The sequence below is a fragment of the Purpureocillium lilacinum genome, assembly GCF_023168085.1.
Source record: "Purpureocillium lilacinum CBS 284.36 DNA, scaffold_4, whole genome shotgun sequence".
Lineage (NCBI taxonomy): Eukaryota > Fungi > Ascomycota > Sordariomycetes > Hypocreales > Ophiocordycipitaceae > Purpureocillium > Purpureocillium lilacinum.
The window spans coordinates 4361732-4380308 of NW_027072114.1; the positions used below are offsets into that span (position 1 = coordinate 4361732).

Below are 18577 nucleotides of genomic sequence, written 5' to 3' on the forward strand. Positions count from 1 at the left end.
CGCTTCGTTCGAGCTGCAAACACACCCGGAGGGTTGCGTTGAACCCTCACGCCTTTCACGCCTCGTAAGATCGAACTTGTCTCCGCGGTTAGCGTCCAATCAGTGCCATCGTCGCAGCTCATCCTTGCGCGAATTGACTTTGGGCTGCGCTTTGGTACAGTAAGCTGAGAGGGCAGCAAGGTCCGGTCGGTGTCCGAGACATGGATGAGCCATCTGCGTGGCCCGGCTAGTTCCGCCATAGACAAGGCCTCTCGCTAGAACAAGGGCGAAGAAACCACGAAGTCCTCGTGCAAAGGGCATGGCGTTTCGACGAAACGAGTCAAGGGACGTTTATACTATATCGTGCCTTCTTCCCACCGTACTCACAAATGGCACGAACGATCAGCGGCGCTCCCCAGGCTCATTGACGTTGACACAATTGACAATGTTGCAAAACGAACGCAGATTTTTGAGCAACTTCGTGAGTCCGACCTCGACCGTGTCCTCGGCGCTCGCCACCCTGTGAGCGGCTTTTACTTGCACCAACACCTCAACGCCCGCGCCCTGATCCTCGCTATGACCTCAGAATGGCATGAGGCCGATCCACCCAACCAGCCCCTTGGGTTAGTAAATCGTTCCGCCGCCCACATAGTCATTGGCGCTTGCAATGGCGAGGTTCACGGCCATGGCAAACGCGGCGAGCTCCCTGTTCACCGTGCCGTTATACCCCTGCTGGAGGTGCCCAACATAGTCGAGCAGCACGACGTTGGGGTAGCTCCACGGCGTGAAGGCATTCCACGCCTTCCAAAACAGCGCATCGTACGGCCATCGCGTCGCAAAGGCCTCGATGCCCATCGACGACGTGATGGGCACGTTCTCGATGCCCTGCAGCGTCAGCACCCACTGCATGACGAGGAACTTGTCGCGCAGGTCGGACGCGACAATGTTGCGATGCGAGGCAAGATAGGAGAGCTGGTCGCTGGCCATGTCCGAGATGGAGTCGGTGTCGGACCAGTGCCCCTCGCCGTCCCAGCCAAACGAGTCGGACGCCTTGTAGATGCCGCGGTCTGGGCGGACCGGCCCATCGTCGGAGATGATGATGACGCAGGCGCTTCCGCTGCCGATGAACTCGTTCATTGTCTTGTCCGTGAGGTCGCCCGTCATGCCGCCGCAGCGGTGCGTCAAGCCTTCCAGTAGATCGAAGAGGTGGCTGTACTCGCCGTCATTGAAGCCGCGGTAGTTGTCGTCGGTGTTGTAGGCATGCGAGACGTGGAGGATGACAAGCTCCGCATTATCGGCCATGAAACTGGTCCATCAGTGACTTAACCTCGAAAGAAAAAGGGCTTACGTATCACATACGAATTGACCTCGTTTACAATGTCGGTAATGTACTCTCCGTTTCCCCCCAAGACAATGTCAGCAGGGACGTTGTAGTGGCCGACCAAGTACTGGCCCCCATTGCCGACAACGGGCCGGATGTCAAAGAAGCGCGATCCAGCGCGCAGCTGGTCGTAAATGTTGAAGTGCTGTGTGTCCGTGTTGTCCCTCGTCACAACTGGTGCTTGTTAGCTTATCCTCGACCACAGACGACAAAGTGAAAACACTGGCTCCCCAATGCGAGCACAATCACGGCACTCACATGCGGTGTTGCCATTAAGCGTGGACATTCCAGCATCATGCGAACCGATCATGCACACATGTCGCAGCTTTCGTCCACCGATAACGTTGAGAATGGCGCTCATCCAAGCGATCGGAGGGTTTAGGCTCGTCCAGTAATGGCCGTACTTTTCACTACCTGTGACAACAAAATTGAATGCGCGATACCCGCCGCGGTCCCCGAGTTCTGTCGACGACCCCGACGACTGATCGTCAGTCCTAAAGTTCTCAAAATAAAAGACTTCGTGCATCTTGTGGCTGTCGCCACTGTTGGTGCGCGCCCAGATCTGAAACGTGCTGTCGGTGCCGTCGATGCGATAAAACGCCTCAGCCTTGTCGTCGACAAAGCTTGTCCTCGTCCCGTTCTGATACTGCTGCTTGTTCTGCCTAGCTGAGCCCGCGGGGACGCTATCAAAGCCAAACGGATCAACCTGGTATGTGTGCGTGTGGTTCAAGTGGAAGTCGTGGGGCGAGCCGTTCAGGAGGGTAACGTAGGTCACCAGACTCGAATCGTATCGACCGGGCCATGTAATGATATCGGACCGCGATGGAAAGTATTCGCCGTCTGGGACACTGCCATGCCAGCGCGCATAGTGGTTGGAGCGCTTGCGGGCATCCGGCGTTCCCTGGATCGGATAAAAGACTGTGAGTTGACTCCACCAGGGATGGGCGCCGATGGCCTGGTTGGCGCCCGCTGGGATCGCAGAGCCGTCCGAAACCAACATATTTTCCCCTCCAATCGTGATGAGGTTATGGATAATGACATTCTTGGTGTTCTTCAAAAACACCATGGTGTTTTGGCAGTACCACGCATCGACTTGCGACGGCACACAGTTAGCAGCGACCAGACGTACATCAGACTCGGAACGGGGACGTAGGCTTACTACAAGTTTGGCTGTAGGCTTGAAACCACGAATACAGACCAGCGCCGGCGATGAAAATGTTCTCTGAGTTGGCGATGAGCACAGCCCAGGACGCATCGCAACCCACCTCTCCGGGGCTGCACTGGAACTCTGGGTCACCTGCTATGGCCCCGATAGCATCTTGAAACGGCGCCGGAGGCTGCGGGCTAGGCTGATAGTAGGGCGACTTAGTTTGTATCATACCGGCAAAGACGTTTTTTGCGTTGTGGAAGTTGTACTGATAGTAGACGGAATGCTCCGAGGCCGTCCCGTATAACCAAGTAGCGGACCGGCTTTCCACGAGAAGTCCCCTGGCGTTGTATACGGATACCATGGCCTGTACAGGTCAGCGGCCATACTGCACAGCTCAGCTTGCACTCACCATGCCATTTCCATCATCGCGTCGATCTGGATCACTGGTCGAAAAGTTAGTCTCTGGAGATACGCAGTCTCAACTGGCAATAGACTGTACTCTGACATGTGGTCTGCGACCCAGAGCCAAACATTTTCTAGGTAGGCGCTCGCAGACGGTGTGATGTGCATCATAAGACTTCCCACAGAGCATCCGCTGTTGACGCCCGACGTGGACGCGGGACATTCACTCGGCGTCAGGCCAGTGCCCGTCGCTCCGCCGAGACGGAAGTGCGTATCTACGTCTCATCAGCATCTGGTGTAACGACATTCTTGTGTGGATCGTACCCCACATGCCCGCAGACCCTTGCTGATCCGCGAGCAGATTCCATGCGACGAGCACGGCTCCGGGTGTCGCTCCTTTGGTCGTGAACAGGATGTCCTGGATCTCGACCGATCCCCGATCACCCTGGTTTCCGACGCGGAACATGATGCGCGGCTCTCTGCAACAAAACACACATGTCAGCAACAAACCTCTGCATCCAGTCTCTTGGATGCCGTGATCACGACGTACGTTGCATCCGAAAAGTTGGGCCCAGAGGCAGCGAGCTGCGACCAGGCCTCGCCAACGATTCGCGTTCCTGTAGGCACTGTGACGGTATCCGTCAAGATGTATGTGCCCGAGTCAACAAATATGATGGAGTCTGATCCACTGAACTGGTCAAGAACACGCTGAAAAGCCGCCGTGTCATCCGTCGCCCCGTCACCTGGTCCCATGTTAGCCGAGAAGCATCATGAGGGGCCCGCGTCATCATGCGCAAGTCGCACCTTTGCAGCCATGGTCCTTGACGTGCACAAATGCGGAAGCGTCTACGTCCTCGTACTGCGGTTTCGCCCTCTCAAAGAACGGACTCTTGGGCAGACCATTTCCCCCACCTACCAACGTCGCTTCGCGTGGTGTAGCAAAGGAGTATCCGAGCGACACGTCTCTGCTCGTGCCCGTGAAGTACACCGGCCCCAAGGTCCACGTGTCCAGCGAGGTCGGAGAGCCCTGGACATACTCGTAGTTGCTCGTGTCGTACACATAATGCTGCACGTTTGTGAAGGCGACGTTGTCTAGGGTAATGCCCGTGGTCCCCGTGTTTCGGTCCTTGGATGCTGGCTTCGTCAAGATGGCAGTGTTGACGTTGTTGAACTTGGAGTCCATGATGTACACGGACCCTATGCTGTCGGTGCCGTCGGAGTTTGTGAGACGGAAGCCAGTATCTACGTTGTTCATCTCGACCGATTTCCATGTCTGCACACACCATCTCAGTGATGAGCCAATCGCCGCGATGGAGTGAAGCACGCACCCATCCCCAGTCCCAAATCAACTGGACGCCAGTCTTGCAGCCGTTGAAGGTGAGCCTTTGCGCGGTGAACTGTTGACTGCCCCCATCTGTGTGGTGTCAGTGATGGCCACAAGGTCTTCCAGGCCACATACACAAGCCGAAGTTGCCACCTGTAAAGGTGACATCGCTGATGTGACCGCCACTACCGTTTTCCGCGACTTGGTCAAAGCCATCAGTAGAGAACTTGCAATCTGAGACTGCCCTACTCACACATGCCCTGCTGGGTAGTGCTTGGGTTGTCGGAAGGATTCGTTGAGATGAGCTCAACAAACTGCAGGCTTGTCGCTTGGGCGACTTGGTAATGGAGCGCGCATATGTATGCACTCTGCGATGCCGGGCGGATGTCGATCCTAATGTTTCGTATCTGCCGATAGAAACTCGCCTATGGAGCAATGTCAATCGGTGTTGTATACAACGAGCGGACGAGACTCACCGTATTGATATACCATTCCTTGGCGCCACCATCAGGTCCAGTCCCGCCATTGGGAACATACTCGTCTGTCGCAAGGACTCCCATCCCGACAAACGAGGGCGCCGCCAGGATTGTCGGCCAGGAAGCGGCCTACGGAACGTATGAGAGACTGCCTGGAGAACAGACCAAAGACACACTTACATCGCCAATCAACTGCGTGCCGAACACAACATCAATGGTGCTGCTGACCAGGTACGTCCCTGAGGCGAGTCAGCGAGACTGGTCCAATCGTCTCCGGCAAGCGGCCTTACCTCTGGGAAAGTACACGATGGCATTTTGGGTCGTGGAGCCGTAGCAGCCAGCGGCACACCGCGTACTGCTGCGGTCGTTTAGTGACGCCGCCATCATGGCATCCTTGATCGCTTGCGTGTCGTCCTGCAATGCCCGTCGCGTCGTGAGTATGACTGAACCACCGCTTTGCAACTCTGGGCACGTACGTGTATGCCATCGCCCCAAGCCCCAAAATCTTGAACGTTCCGGAAGACCTAAGGCACAGTGAGCGCTCCATACCCGACCGATCGACCTTGCATCATGGGGGTGCACCTGGTAGCCAGCATCCCCGCCCCATGGAATCGTGCCTTTGCGGTCGATGTTCTCCATCCAGAACGAGCTGGACCTCGTGGTCTTTGTGATGGTCGTCGATCCATTGTTTGCTGCAAAGGCGTCGACCTCGGCAACGAGAGCAGCAGCGTGGGCAATCTCGGCTGTGATGTCCAAGAGCGGAGCGGGCTGAGTGTCTTGTGGCGCCGTAGATCCGCTACGCTTGAGCTTTGTCCCAGGTGCAAGCTCGTAAATGTTTCGAGCGGGACTCCTGACACGAGCTTCATTGAGTTGGGCAGCTCGCTCCAGGGCATTTCTGACAATGTCTCTGGCCTTTTCGACATCGGACAGCGTGGCGTTCTCGCTCAAGAGGCCAGGTCGTCGAGCAGCAATGGTACGTCCTTCATGTCGAACCTCTGCAATCGGAGATGCAAGTGCAAGCCAGCAGCAAAAAATGAGCAGGAGACGTAAGGCACGATGCAACATGCTCTGTAGCGCCATGGTCGCGGAGGTGGCTCCAAGTGCCACCAGCTTTGATGTCTATTTTCTGCCATGGTCTGGGCGGCCGCAGTGTTGTATTATGCTAAACTCGAAACCAGAATCCGCGCAGTGTGCCTCGTGGCGAAAGAGCGGAATGGTATCAGTCCGACGCATGCGACGGATGCAGCTCATGGGGTCACTCTCCTACTCTTGTTGGGAGCTCGTCTTCCTTCTCTCACCGCGCCTGCGAGCATATGAGTACAGCATGAGCCATAAGCGCGTGTGTGATGACGCCACAAGCGACAGTCTGGATCAGCCGGCAGTTCTTGATGTGTGTTGGTATCGCCAACCAACAACACGTGCCGTCGTCATCGTTGCGATTTGCTGAACGAAGCAGGCTTCCACAGCTGCGCATCGCGTGAGCCTTCGCGTTTCGCATGACCTGCACTGCCGATCAATGGCAGCTCGATATCCGCTGGTGTCTCTCTTGCCGCACGGTTGCTACCGTGGGCAGAGTTGGGTGCTCCTCTCCGTGCACGTTTGCGACCGCTTTTAGCAACATCCGCAATGTCGCCAGTCATGCCTTCACACCCGGCCATCGCGAACAAAGAGATATTGAATCCTTATCTTCATCTAGCTCGATGCCCGTTGGAATACTTTCCCGGAAGAAAGAGGATGAACACGACCTTGCCCTGTCGCGCGACCACGGGTTCGGGCGGCTGTGCTGCTAGAGGGCGACAACACCACCATACTGTCCACAAACGTCTTCTCGGTCCTCACCATGCAAAGCGTTGCTGTGAGAGGAAGGTGGTGTTTATGAACGCTGCCTTCAAGTGTTCGTCCCGTCTTACTGGCAGGCGATCCGCCGGGAAATGTGGTCAGACCACCTCTCATCGGCCCTATACCATCTCGTCGTATATGACGAAGGCCAGGGGAGCTAACCTATTCTTAGCGTCAGCACCCGAGGCCAGAATTACTTCACTTGACTGTGTCTCATCATGAACCTCTTTTCCGTCCATAAACCATGGCTCCGTTTGGCTGATCCTGTATCTATTCTATATGAGACAGGAATGTTCCGTAACCAGAGGCAGTAAAGACACAAACATAATCCGAAACAGCATACATTTGCACCAGCAACTCGAGCCATCACACGAGTCGGAAAGCTGTGTTGGCTGCCGGTCAGCTCGGCCCGTGCCAACAACCTTGGCGTTCGGAGACATATGAGCACACCACGAGATCCTCTTCCATTTACAATGCCCTCACAGACTCTCTCCGAGCGGGCATACGGCCTGGTTCGGCTCTTCTTCATCTTTTCCGGACTAGCGCTTCTTGCAGTGACCGTCTATCTCGCGGACAGGTTGGGTCGGAGACACCCCGAGCAGATATTGAAGCCGAATATCGCTGCGGTAAGGCCGGCGAAACGGAGCACGGAAAGTGCGGCCCGTGACTGACGTTTGCCCAGGCCTCGATCAGCATTGTCGCTGACGCCCTTGCCGTCGTTCTCTTCTTGCAACAGCGCTGCCGCGTCTTTATCGCCGTGGTAATTCTAGACATCGGCAGCATCGTTGCGGCGTGCCTAGGCATTCCGGCGGTGCTTTCGAGTGCCAATCGATATGCCGGCGACGTCAGCCCTCGGCACAAACGATGGCGCGCCTCTGATCTGATCGTGCTTGGTCTCACGATTCTAGTTTTGTGCGTGCCGTCTCGGCGAAGCCGCTGCGTACGTGTACATGTTTGTTGACTTGGTGAACAGATGCGAGCGAATCACATCGATATGTATGCTCATCATTGTGCGTCTAGCCAGGCGTACGAGAGAAGAAGAAAGTTCGGACTGTGAAGAGATACGAGAGGTGTAGGAAATACGAGAGGTGTTAGAGGTACGACTCACGAGTGACGCGACGGAAATGGAACATAGACAAAGCGTGTAAGAGTAACACCAGTAGCATAATGATATCCATCCTGAACTATGCTGCATCGCCTTTCCAGGAGGGGAGCCACGTCTTTCTGATAGGGTCTTAGGCGGAGTCCGTGAAACCCCTGCTTTCAGTGTTGCGTTTTCGTGAGTCGTTATGACATTTGTGTTCGTCTGCTTTCATGTTCCTTGGTCCCTGAAACAAAGCAATTCGTCACAAGCGGCTCCGTAGCTGGTACTACTAGCACGCCTTCCTTATCGGCGACATGTCGAGAGACCACTGCGACACTTCTGCTTCACTTGCACCTTCAGCCGGCCTTAGCAATAAAAGCTCACGCCAGCGAAGGATTCCGGCATCAGAGTTCGATGCAACCAAAAGGTTGGAAGCGCACGGCCCAGTTGCGCTGGGCAACTCAGAGCCTTATGTAACGGGTCTTATCTTGCTGCTATCCAAGCTAGCGTCGGCTCTGGCATACGCCGGAAGTATGACACTCTATTGACTCTTGTTCTTGGGCTGGCTTGAGTAATTGCCTTTAGTATAAGGCGCCAGTAGCATCGACTCTGGAGCTGGCCGCAACCCCAAGGCACGGCAGTGGCACTGTCTAACGTCGCCGTACTACGGCATGTACGGTTTTGCGTGTACCTCTGTTAAATGGGTTCGCTACCAAGGCATTTCTTTGGCCTTTGACTTTCAGAGACTAGCCTACCGCAACACTAAAAGTCGTGAGGCTCCTCGACTGAGGGGCCCTCTTCACGGGCTTGGACTTTCCTCGGGCGACCATCCACCCTCGTCTCTCCTGTTCTTCTTTCATGTATTCCGAGGAGGCCCAGGAGCCTCTCAAAGATGCCTGGTTCGTCAACAATGCTGAGCTTGGCGCGTGGTCGCAACGTAGGAAAAATGACCGTAGGCGGCTCCTGGTCGACGCCCACCGCACGTCGAACAAGCTCAATGTCGTACTGTCTCAGGCAATTTTTCATGACACACCATAGCTCCATCCACCCTTCCCTGTCCTCGTTGCTCCAGAACCAGAAAAATCTAAAGTGATGCATTGGGCCATATTTCATTACGTGGCTCACCATTTCATGCATGGGCAGGCCATGTCCCAAAGCAAGTCGGATGTACCTCGACATTGGCATACGCTCGTGGCCATATCCGAGAAAGCAGTAATACCGGTTTCTTCCAGGGTGAAGATAGCCCGCTGGATACTCGCGAAACACCCGAACCTCGCTATCAAGAGGCCCTCGGAAGCTGCATTCGGCTGCAGCAACGGCTGGCCCTCCATTGGCTCGCCCGTGTCGGCAGCAGCTTTCTGGGATGGCTCTATGAGACATGTTAATGACGTCGATAGTGGCTGCGCGGGAGAATTCACAACTTTATGTCACCGAGCATCAACGCCATGCCGGAGTCACGTTTGAGACAAAAGCGACATTCCTAAAAAACAGTTTCTTCAGGATGTTCATTTTTTATGGGGATATCGAAGAGTAGTCGTGCGTCATGGCTTGTGGTTGATCCTCAGAGGTTGCGCAAGTCGGTGGATACTAACAGCAACGCTATTGACTGGAGGATCGTGATTGACAACCACCAAACATCATATCACATTCTCTCTTCGGCCACTGCCTGCCCAGCCCCTACACCTTGTGCCTACGGAAGGGGGGTTGGTAGGGTCGGGACGTCTGTTGGGCAATGACAAAAGAGGTGGCAGCGGCCATTGCTGGGTCTACATGGTGCACGAAAGAGCGACAAGTCACGGGCCAGCATTCCTAAAGACTAGCACTCCAGAATGTGCTTTTTTTTTGCTTCTTCGTGGGTATCTGAGCTCTCTGTGAATGGTCTACGGGCTGCCCATGGCAATGGTAATGGGAGTCTAATGCCGGCGCGAGCGACGAGACTTCTTCGCGTGCGACGGCGCAGCTTGACCGCTGCCGCTGGGCCCTTGCTGTGGCGCTGTGTCCCATCCAGCCACCTGCAGGTCGTCGGGATACGCCTGCACGTTGGGATTTCCGTTGTAGAAGTCGGCCATGCCCGTGGTCATCTGGGGGCCAGGGCGCACCTCTTCGAGCTGCATCTGACGCGTTTCCTCGGCGTGGACCTCTTGATTCAGACCCTCTACAATCCTGTGGCTTCCCTGGCCATGAGCGGACTCCAGGGCATCTCTTGCCGCCATGCAGTATTGGTCTGCTTGCTGGTATTCCTGCGCAAGGCGAGAATAATCTGCATCCTCCGGGGAAAGTCCCTGCAGTTCAGCGTACAGCCGGGCCCGCTCGCTCTCCCATCCGAGGAGACGGTTGTACGTTTCCCACGTGGTCTCCCACACACTACGCGCTTGCGAGCCGGCCGGCGCCGCGTATTGGTACATGGGGAAGGCGTGGAGGGGGCCGTAGCGGTCTACGAACTCGCGGATCTCGCTCCACGAACGATTGCCGCCACCTAGAACCATGGCGGCGGCGTCGAGGAAACCTTGATTACGGGAACTGGGCATGGTGATGGAGGTCTCGTGTACCGACTCTGCTTTCGATTACTGTTGATAAGGCCAAGGCGGAAACGGAGAAAGAAATGTGTATCGTGGCAGGCAGGTCTTGCAGAGTATGTCAATTGTTGGACTGGGCTTGGATATCACAGCCATCTCCATGGGTGTATATATACCTGGCTCCTGTTGTAGAGCGGTTTGGAAGATGAAACGGGAATCATGGAACGAGTGCAGTGACTCGCAGCCGACCGCTCCATGCCCGCTAGCTACGATACGTTGTCGCGATGCGTTGCGCAACATCTTTAGTGAGCAAGTGCCTCGTGGCACTTCAGTGTAGAGTGAAATGTCATACATGGAACAGAATGAGCGAAGGGCTCACTTGATCCCGCCGTGAAGACGCCTTTGTATGGAAGGGTGCACAAAGGACCAAAGTGTATAACCGAGCCTCTTGCTTCGCGCCAGGTTACGCAACACAAGAATGACGGAGCAGGAGGGCAGAAGGCACGACGAAACAGGCGAGTAGCCAGCACACAGCTGTCAGATTGAAAACACTATTGGTCATCGTTGCTTGGGGCATTGGACTGTGCCAAGGCTAGGACAGGGGCATTCGTTTGCTTTCCGACGACGGAAATGGTTGTGGTTCACACGATAGAGCCATCAAATTGGATAAAGCAACACCTCCCTTGATTACAGCATGTCTAGCTAGACCTTGGCCATTGTCCACGTTCGCTGAGACAGGCGCTGTCCCGTTTCACCAAACGGATATCACTTACGCTTCGCCGCCGTGTCTTCGCTCTCGATCGTAGCGAGTCTCTCCAAGACCATCCGCCTCGCCCGCTCTTCGTCTCCTTCCGTCCGTTGCCTCGCCTCCTGCATCGTCTTCTTAAACTTGGCGTTGGTCCGATGAAACGCATCCAACAGCCCCGTCGGCCCAAAATTCTCATCAAAGGCAAAGTGGTGGAAGTCGTGCTGCAGATTGGACGACATCCACGGAATGTTGTACCCGGAATGGGAGCAAATGGTCCCGAACTCGAGAGAGACGAAAATAAAGACCTGCTGGGCCCAGTGGTGCGGCACGATCATTGCGCCGAGGACGTTGGGCAACAGGTTCGAGAATACGTGCTCCGTCATGGAGCAGTACGTCGAGGCGATTCCCACGGGAGCCGTGAATTCGTGGTGCTGCTTGTGAAACAAGGAGTAGAGGCCCTTGGAGTGAAACGACCGATGGATGTAGTAGAAGCCCACCTCCGTGCAGAGCATGTCGAAGATGACGGTAGCGACGGTCCGCAGTGGCCCTGGCAGCGCCGCCGAACTGACTGGCCTGATCTGACCGAGGTGAACGGTGAGCGCGACGAGAGGCAGGGCGACGAAGAACTGGTTGCGCAGCCCAATGGCGAAGATGCGCAGGTATTCTTGCCCGCTCACGCGAATAAAGGGTTGCGTCTTGTACTTGAACAGCCACCTCGGCCACCCGGTAAGATCGGGGATCGCGAACACGGCACCCCAGACCCAGAAGAAGACAGACGTGATAATGAAGGTGCCCCACAAGTTCAAGTTGTACTCTCCGTATGTACGCTCGAGGTTGTCGTACACACTGCGGCCATAGGAGGACGAGTTAAACAGCACAAACGCGGTGATGAGAACGGCGTTGGCGGTCAGGGAGCGGAGCTTCGAGCCATTGCCGAGTGCCGTTGTCGCGTACAGCCATCTCTCTTTCTGAGGGATCGGTTTGCCTTGGAGGTCGGTCGGAACGGGGCGCTTCGACGTGCGGTACTGAGATGTTTGCGCCGTGGCAGGCGGCGCTGCGCGCGCGCTCTCGGTTTGTGTTGAAGCCATGCTTCGTCTCTGACTCTAGACTGGGGAAACCGCGGACGGATGTCAAGTCGAGTGATTATCTCCTCGAGAGGGGAAGGGTTCTGAGAGTTTAGCCGCCGACCGTGGTGCGGGCAGATCTCATGGCTGTTATTTAGTTCGCCGCCAGAGCGGCCAAACGAGCCTCGGCTCGAAGCCGTCGCCTCGCACTAGGGATGGCGGGAAATACCCGTCAGACGCATCACTTGTGGCTGCGGCGGGGAGAACGAATGAACGCTCGTGACAGCTGCCATTCCATGCTCGCCGAGCATGACGCCACGGGTATCCCTATGGCATGGCATGACACGGGAGCGCATGTCCTTACGAAAGGCCCAAACATGTACCGCGATGGCCATCTGTTGTCTGTTCCTCCGGCTCCGATCCGCCTAGTTGGCCATCGAGCCATACGAGAGAGCCAATCAAGCGCCGAAAGACTGGGGCTTGCCGTGTCTCTGGGTTGCGGAAGTCGGCATTGGGTGGATGTACGGGGCCTGCGGGCAGATGGGCTTGAGCAGCGGGGCACAGAGGGCCTTGCCACCAGTTTATACGACTGGAAGGAGTTGGGCAAGGCATTTCCCCATCTCCACGATGATGCTCCTCCCATGGTGCCATAGCAAATGTCTTTCAACCACGCTCACGTGGACAGCCGAAATGTTTCGCAGACGCAAGACATCTGGACTTGTCGGACGTATTTTTAGCAACATGACTGGATCGTGTGTCACTTGCCCCAGGGCGAGAGAGCACCCTGTCCACTGAGACTACATGTAGTTCCCACAAACGTACCAAGTTACAAGACACTGAGGCGACTGCGCAGCTCCAATGTAGGCGTGGCCCGAGTTGTGATCATGTCAACTCGTGAGACCGCCGCACGGTCTGCGAGCTATGGGAGATGCGGGACGAAGCAGCGCGCGACACAATGGCTTCAAACGGCGATGCTCGGCTCGTCGCCAAAATTTGCGCGCGTTTCGGCCAGACGCATTGGCTGGGGGCACAGCAAGAAGTCGCCGGCTTCATTCTATGCACACATGCCTACATACACCCGCGGGTTGGATCGGGGCGCAGAAAGTGCGATAATGCCTGGAATGGAGCGCAAGAGAGCCCATGTCGAACCGCTTCCGGAAACGAGAGCATTGCTCACACAGCCCAAATGGTCAGAGAATTATCGACTTCGTCGAAGCAGACTGTCAAGATGCGGCGCAAAGATGCTTGACTGGCGAGGAGCGGGCGACTGGATGCATGTCGCGTCTTTCCACTGCAACAAGAGTATTGAACATGCTCAAGTAGCAGCTGTGCTTCCAGCCCGGCAACAGAAGAGATACTACTCTCCAACCTGGGTCGATGAAGGCCGTCGACTACCAGTTGTCGACTGTACCGTGGGCTATTAGCAGGTCGCCCACGGCATCCGGTTATAAAGGACCACACTAAGATGTCGCTATCATTGATCTACATGCTTTCCGGTGTCTCATCGTCTGCATGATCCAGTTCTCGTGCGATAATCTAGATGAGCATCGTGCCAAAAAACGCCACTGACACTGAAGATGGCGCTGTGGCACCATGTCAGCCCCGCCTTCAGGTTCTGGTCCGTAGACGAGAGTTGGAGGCCAGGCCTCCCTCCGATGCTTGGTCGGAGACACTCTGCTACCAGCGGCCGAGCGAGGGTGCGTCGATCTCGTTGGCCGCAGAAGATGGGCTTCGGCGGGGAATGGCAGTGCTGCCGCAAGTCGGCATTGAAGCCTTGGGGCCAGTGCTGTGTTCAATGGCCACCCGTGCCGATTCGGGGAATTTACCCCGCGGGATTCATATCTGACTGGACTGGGCGGCAGGGCACTCAACTGGCTGCCGGGGGCCTGATGCCGTGGCGGCGTCGGGGTCCCTTTCCCTTTTCGACTTACACGGCAACCCAACTGTGATGGTCTGCAGCAGGTCTGCAGACCATCACAGGTCCTACATTAACGCTCCATGTCCGGTCCGATTACTGTCCTGCGTGGCAATCTCTACATGTCAATATTCAAACCATCTCGGCCGCCCATTCTTTTCTCCTGCCTTATTTGCCTCACCTCATGGTTCGCTCACAAACGAGACACTGACAGTCATCGAGCATCACCACCGGCCGTCCGTCCACATCACCATGCCTCACGCCGCCGCCGAGCAGCTGCAGCCCACCATCGCGGGCGTCCACCTGCGCGTCAACGACGGGCCCCTCGACCCGTCCTCCGTCCGCCCCCTCCGCGCCTCCCACCCCTCCGAGCCGCTCGCCGCGCTCCGCGAGCGCTACGCCGCCGACGGCTACCTCTTCCTCAAGGGCCTGCTCCCGCGCGACGACGTCCTCGCCGCCCGCGCCGCCTACTTCACCAGCCTGGCGCCGACCGGTGTGCTCAAGCCCGGCACGGCGCCCGTCGACGGCATCTTCGACGCCGAGGGCGCGTCGGCCGCCGACTTCCCGGGCATCGGCGCGGGGAGCGTCAAGAACGCGCGCCCGGGGGGGTCGTCGTCGGCGCGGTCCGTGCTGTTTACGGACGCGGCGCTCCGGGCGCACACGGAGCCGTGGTACGCGGGCGGCGGCAGCAGCGAGGGTAGAGACGGCAGCGACGGCAGCAAGGACGGAGCAGCAGGCGGCAGAGGCACGCGTGGGTTCGCACGCCACCCGGCGCTGTACGACTTCGTGGCGCGCTTCTCGAGCTGGGGCGAGGACACGCTCGCTGTGCGGCGCTCGCTGCTGCGCAACAACACGCCGGGCAACAGGGCCATTGGCGTGCACTACGACCAGTCGTTTATGCGGTACGGCGAGCCGACGTCCGTGACCGCGTGGGTGCCGATGGGCGACGTGCGGCTCGAGGGCGGCGGGCTCATCTATCTCGAAGGAGGTGCGTCGCCGTCAGCCCACCATCTCTTCCCTCTCCCCCGAACCAAAGGCGGCCGATGCAGATCCCCGCCGCGGGAGGACAGTACGAAGCAGCTAACGGATGATATGCGCAAGGGGAGGCGCTGGGCGCACAGATCGAAGACGACTTCGCCGCCAAGGCGCGCGCGGCGGGCATGTCGGACGAGGAGACGCGCGACGCCTTCAACGCCAACATGATGAGCACGGGGTTCCTGAGCGACGGGCCGGCGGCGTTTGGCCGGCAGCACGGGCGGCGGTGGCTGGTGGCGGCATACGAGGCGGGCGACGTGGTGCTGCATTCGCCGCACATGGTACGTTGTGTCGGGGGGGCCTCGAGACATGTCTCCCGTCCCTAACCTCTCGTCTGTCTGAGGCGGCATGCGCTTACATTGTTGGTGTATTCCGCGTGGTATAGATCCATGCGTCGACCATCAACGACGACCCGGACAACCGCATCAGGCTCGGCACGGACCTGCGCTTCGTCAACTCGGCGCGGCCATGGGACACGGTGCGTTGCGCAAACTCCTCTCCCCCCCGAGCCACCCGTGACTGTTGCATAGAGTCTTGGGTCCTGACGAGTTGCAGCGGTGGTCGAACCACTACACGTTCGACGACGGCCTATAAGGTTGTGCGCGCAAGGAGGGCGGAACATGAACCTTGCACCACTGGTTCTCTCTGTCCCCAAGCTGGCATAGTTGTAGCCGCCCCTGTTGCTGCACTGCGACAGATACATGCAATGCAGGAGACAGACACCTTCTGTCAAGACTCAACGCCATCGAACTCGGCCCACTGCTCCCGCAGCGTCTTCTTGACGAATCCCGTCCGCCACTGCACGGCCTGCTGCACCCTGTCCAGATACAAGAGCGCGTGCTTGCGTTGCAGTGTATGACTGATGCAATATCCGCCTACATAATCCATTTTGTTGGTCGTCCAAAGTTCACATCAGCCCCGAGTGTCTGGCCGTCCATCGTACGAGCATGGTGTTTTCTCACTCACAAAAGTACAGCATGTGCGCAGGGAGGTAAAACGCATTCTTGGCATGGTCGTTGGCCAGCGCGAGGGCCATGAGGATCCCGAGATGGCGTGCGATGGTGCCCTGTGTCCATGTCTGCGTCAGTCACAGCCCTCCAAAAGTGTTCAGCAATCAGCACATGTTCTCTCGTCGACACGACCGGAGCGCATACGCCCCCTGACCAGCCAACCACACGCACACCCATCTGGCTTTCTGCCCTTGCCTTGGCCGCAGCGTACCCGTAGCCCACGGCCAGGGCGTTGCGTCGCTGTAATTGCGAGACGATCTCTGCCGCGAAGTAGGCCGATTGCTTCATTCCGTCTCGTGTCAGCTATCGTTTGGACGTTGCCAGTCATTAATCAGAGGGGGAGAGAGAGAGACTGTGTGGGTGTGTGTTTGTAAGAGAGAGATCAGCCGTCGACATACCGGGCACGCCCGCAATCATGTACAAGAGGGTAAACGGCCTGCCGCCCTCCAGATGCGCCTCGTCCCAGTGCCCCGGCACAAACGACGCCAGGCGGGCCTCATACCAGGCGTCCAGCTCTCCCTCCAGCTGGGCGAGGCCACCACCACCACCATGACCACCACCACGACTACCATCGTCGGTGCCAACCTTCCGCGCAGGAATGCACATCTGCAAGATCCGTCCAAACAGATACACCACCCGATTGGGGACGCTCTTGTCGTCGCCGTCGTCCTCAGCCTCATCCTCGTCCTCGCCACTACCACCACGGGTGCCATCGCGAGGCCCGCGCCTCACCGCCGCAGAGCCCTCAAAGGCACGCGGCGGAATGTCGATCCTCTGCTCGCGCACGATGCTCACGTAGATGGCCCGCCGGAGCTGTATCCAGCTCGCCGCCTCGGCTAGCCCTCTGCCGCCCTGCCGCCGCTGCTCCCGATGTTGTTGGTGCTGTTGTAGACGCTGCCGCCACCCTCGCTGCCCTTGCAGCTGCCCTTGCCGCCGCCGCCGCCGCCGCCGCCGCTCTCCTCCCTCCGCAGCGCATCGTCGTGGCTCGCCCACGCGAGGATCCCATACAGGACCATGCGCTCCCTCAGCGCGACGCGACGCACCTGCAGCGCAAAGTTCCGGGCTTTGTCACAATCAGGCGCATGAGCTCCGCCTCCCGTCGCGTGAGCAAGCCATTGGAAGTCGCACTCGCCTCGCCGTGGCGATCCTCAGCTGGAAACGCTGATGTTGGTGTCGTCGCGTCGATACTGCATGGCCACGTCGTCGTATGCTACATATAGTTATAAGAGGAACTATAGATACCCTTCCCTATGTCAAGTACGTTTATAGAACGCGTAGTTAACTTATATTAGCAGGCTTTAACAGTACATGTACAACGCTTATCTGCGCTATACCGTAAGGCATAGCAGGTGTAATCCTCGGGGCGAAGAGTTGAAGTGAATACAGATTACTGCACTCTTTAAGATAGCCGAGGAGAGACTCAAGAAGCAGGTCCCCGGAACCTAAATAACACAATATATTCATGGTATGGAACATGTACATGTCGCGCCCAGAGCAGCGGCGGCCCGGGCTTGGGCTCATCACAACGCAACGGCCGCGCAAGCAGACTCGGCGCTGCCTTGTACGTCCCGCCCCTTCTTGTCCTTGAGGAAACAATTCCCGCCCTGTCTTCCGACCTCGATTATGCTCGTCAAGTTGGAGTTGTACGTGACGCCCTGGCACTTGGTGCCGCCGCCAGACTTGGCCCTGCTGTTGTACTTGACGCACGCGCCCATGCAGTCCTCAAACGTGTACACGGTCGTCCGCGCAATGTCGCGGATCTTGCCCGAGCCGTCGGCCGCGTCCTCGCCGTTGGGCCAGTCGGTGAAGCAGTACTGCACAAAGGTCACGTCGTCGCCGGCGTGGTACGTCCGCGGCGCCGTGAAGTTGCAGCTGTTGTCGGCGAGCCCGTGCGTGCCCGAGGTGACGGCTGCCGTCGCCGCGGAGCCTGTTGTCGACGACCGCGTGCTACTGCTGCTGCTGCTGGTTGTGGCGGATTGTGAACCGGTCGATGATAAGCCCGTGGGCGTTGGTAATGGCGGCTCAGAAGGCGGCTCGGTGGTGTTGACGGGCTGAGCATTGGCGTTCTTCAGCCCGACGCCGACGCCAACGCCAATGCCGATGCCGAGCACAATCAGGATTATCAAGGCGACGACTATCCAGAACGCGGCGACGGGGAGGCCAAGGATTCGTTTTCGGTTGGTGTCTCCATTTTGTGCATCCTTTGTTGTTGTTGGTGGCACCACGACTTCCGGGGCCGCATCTCCCGTCTTCTCCCACGGCGCCAGTTGCTTGTACTGAGATGTGTCGCCATAGTATTCCAGAGGCGGCTGGTACGTTGTCTGATTCGGCACTGCCTCTGGGCCGTAGCTATTCTGGAGCGGGTTACTGCCAGACATCGCGATCCTCATTCAGCTCCCCCGTCGACGACCAGCCGGGCCGGATAGGAGTTGTCCTCTTTTGAGCGGCGCAGCGAGGAGCTCGCCGAGAGTTTGCAAGGGCAAAAGAACCCCAGGGGCAGGCAAGCAGGCGGAAACGAAGGAGCCTCATGGGCGGCTACCATGGCAGCGGGCCGCGTTAAGCTTGATCATCGATCCCAATGTATTTCGCCCCCCCATCCCCTTTCATCCCATGGGAGAGCCGCCTTGCCGTCTTGATTGGCGACATGCACGCCG

At 57.7% G+C, this 18577-nt stretch overlaps 6 protein-coding genes across 6 annotated transcripts; 1 reads left to right on the plus strand and 5 right to left on the minus strand.

The window, feature by feature from the left end:
• Positions 1-603: 603 nt before the first annotated feature.
• PLICBS_006485 (uncharacterized protein) lies at positions 604-5792 on the minus strand (the record flags this gene model as incomplete). Its single annotated transcript, XM_065600949.1, has 17 exons — positions 604-1285; positions 1339-1534; positions 1619-2452; positions 2559-2874; positions 2920-2953; positions 3010-3187; positions 3237-3391; positions 3463-3655; positions 3717-4185; positions 4241-4326; positions 4372-4437; positions 4490-4661; positions 4713-4841; positions 4893-4951; positions 5003-5126; positions 5262-5707; positions 5768-5792. 17 exons carry the CDS (start codon positions 5790-5792, stop codon positions 604-606), a joined length of 4164 nt encoding a protein of 1387 aa, XP_065457021.1.
• A 3756-nt stretch (positions 5793-9548) lies between these two features.
• PLICBS_006486 (uncharacterized protein) lies at positions 9549-10163 on the minus strand (the record flags this gene model as incomplete). The annotated part of the gene is made up of 1 exon (XM_018328305.2): positions 9549-10163. One exon carries the CDS (start codon positions 10161-10163, stop codon positions 9549-9551), a length of 615 nt encoding a protein of 204 aa, XP_018173163.2.
• Positions 10164-10916: 753 nt separating this feature from the next.
• PLICBS_006487 (uncharacterized protein) lies at positions 10917-11987 on the minus strand (the record flags this gene model as incomplete). The annotated part of the gene is made up of 1 exon (XM_018328304.1): positions 10917-11987. The coding sequence occupies one exon, from the start codon at positions 11985-11987 to the stop codon at positions 10917-10919; it is 1071 nt and encodes a 356-aa protein (XP_018173162.1).
• A 2143-nt stretch (positions 11988-14130) lies between these two features.
• PLICBS_006488 (uncharacterized protein) lies at positions 14131-15507 on the plus strand (the record flags this gene model as incomplete). The annotated part of the gene is made up of 4 exons (XM_018328303.1): positions 14131-14866; positions 14980-15194; positions 15299-15391; positions 15469-15507. 4 exons carry the CDS (start codon positions 14131-14133, stop codon positions 15505-15507), a joined length of 1083 nt encoding a protein of 360 aa, XP_018173161.1.
• Positions 15508-15642: 135 nt separating this feature from the next.
• PLICBS_006489 (uncharacterized protein) lies at positions 15643-16939 on the minus strand (the record flags this gene model as incomplete). The annotated part of the gene is made up of 5 exons (XM_065600950.1): positions 15643-15788; positions 15880-15979; positions 16095-16183; positions 16322-16784; positions 16817-16939. The coding sequence occupies 5 exons, from the start codon at positions 16937-16939 to the stop codon at positions 15643-15645; spliced, it is 921 nt and encodes a 306-aa protein (XP_065457022.1).
• Positions 16940-17443: 504 nt separating this feature from the next.
• PLICBS_006490 (uncharacterized protein) lies at positions 17444-18301 on the minus strand (the record flags this gene model as incomplete). Its single annotated transcript, XM_065600951.1, has 1 exon — positions 17444-18301. The coding sequence occupies one exon, from the start codon at positions 18299-18301 to the stop codon at positions 17444-17446; it is 858 nt and encodes a 285-aa protein (XP_065457023.1).
• Positions 18302-18577: the final 276 nt, after the last annotated feature.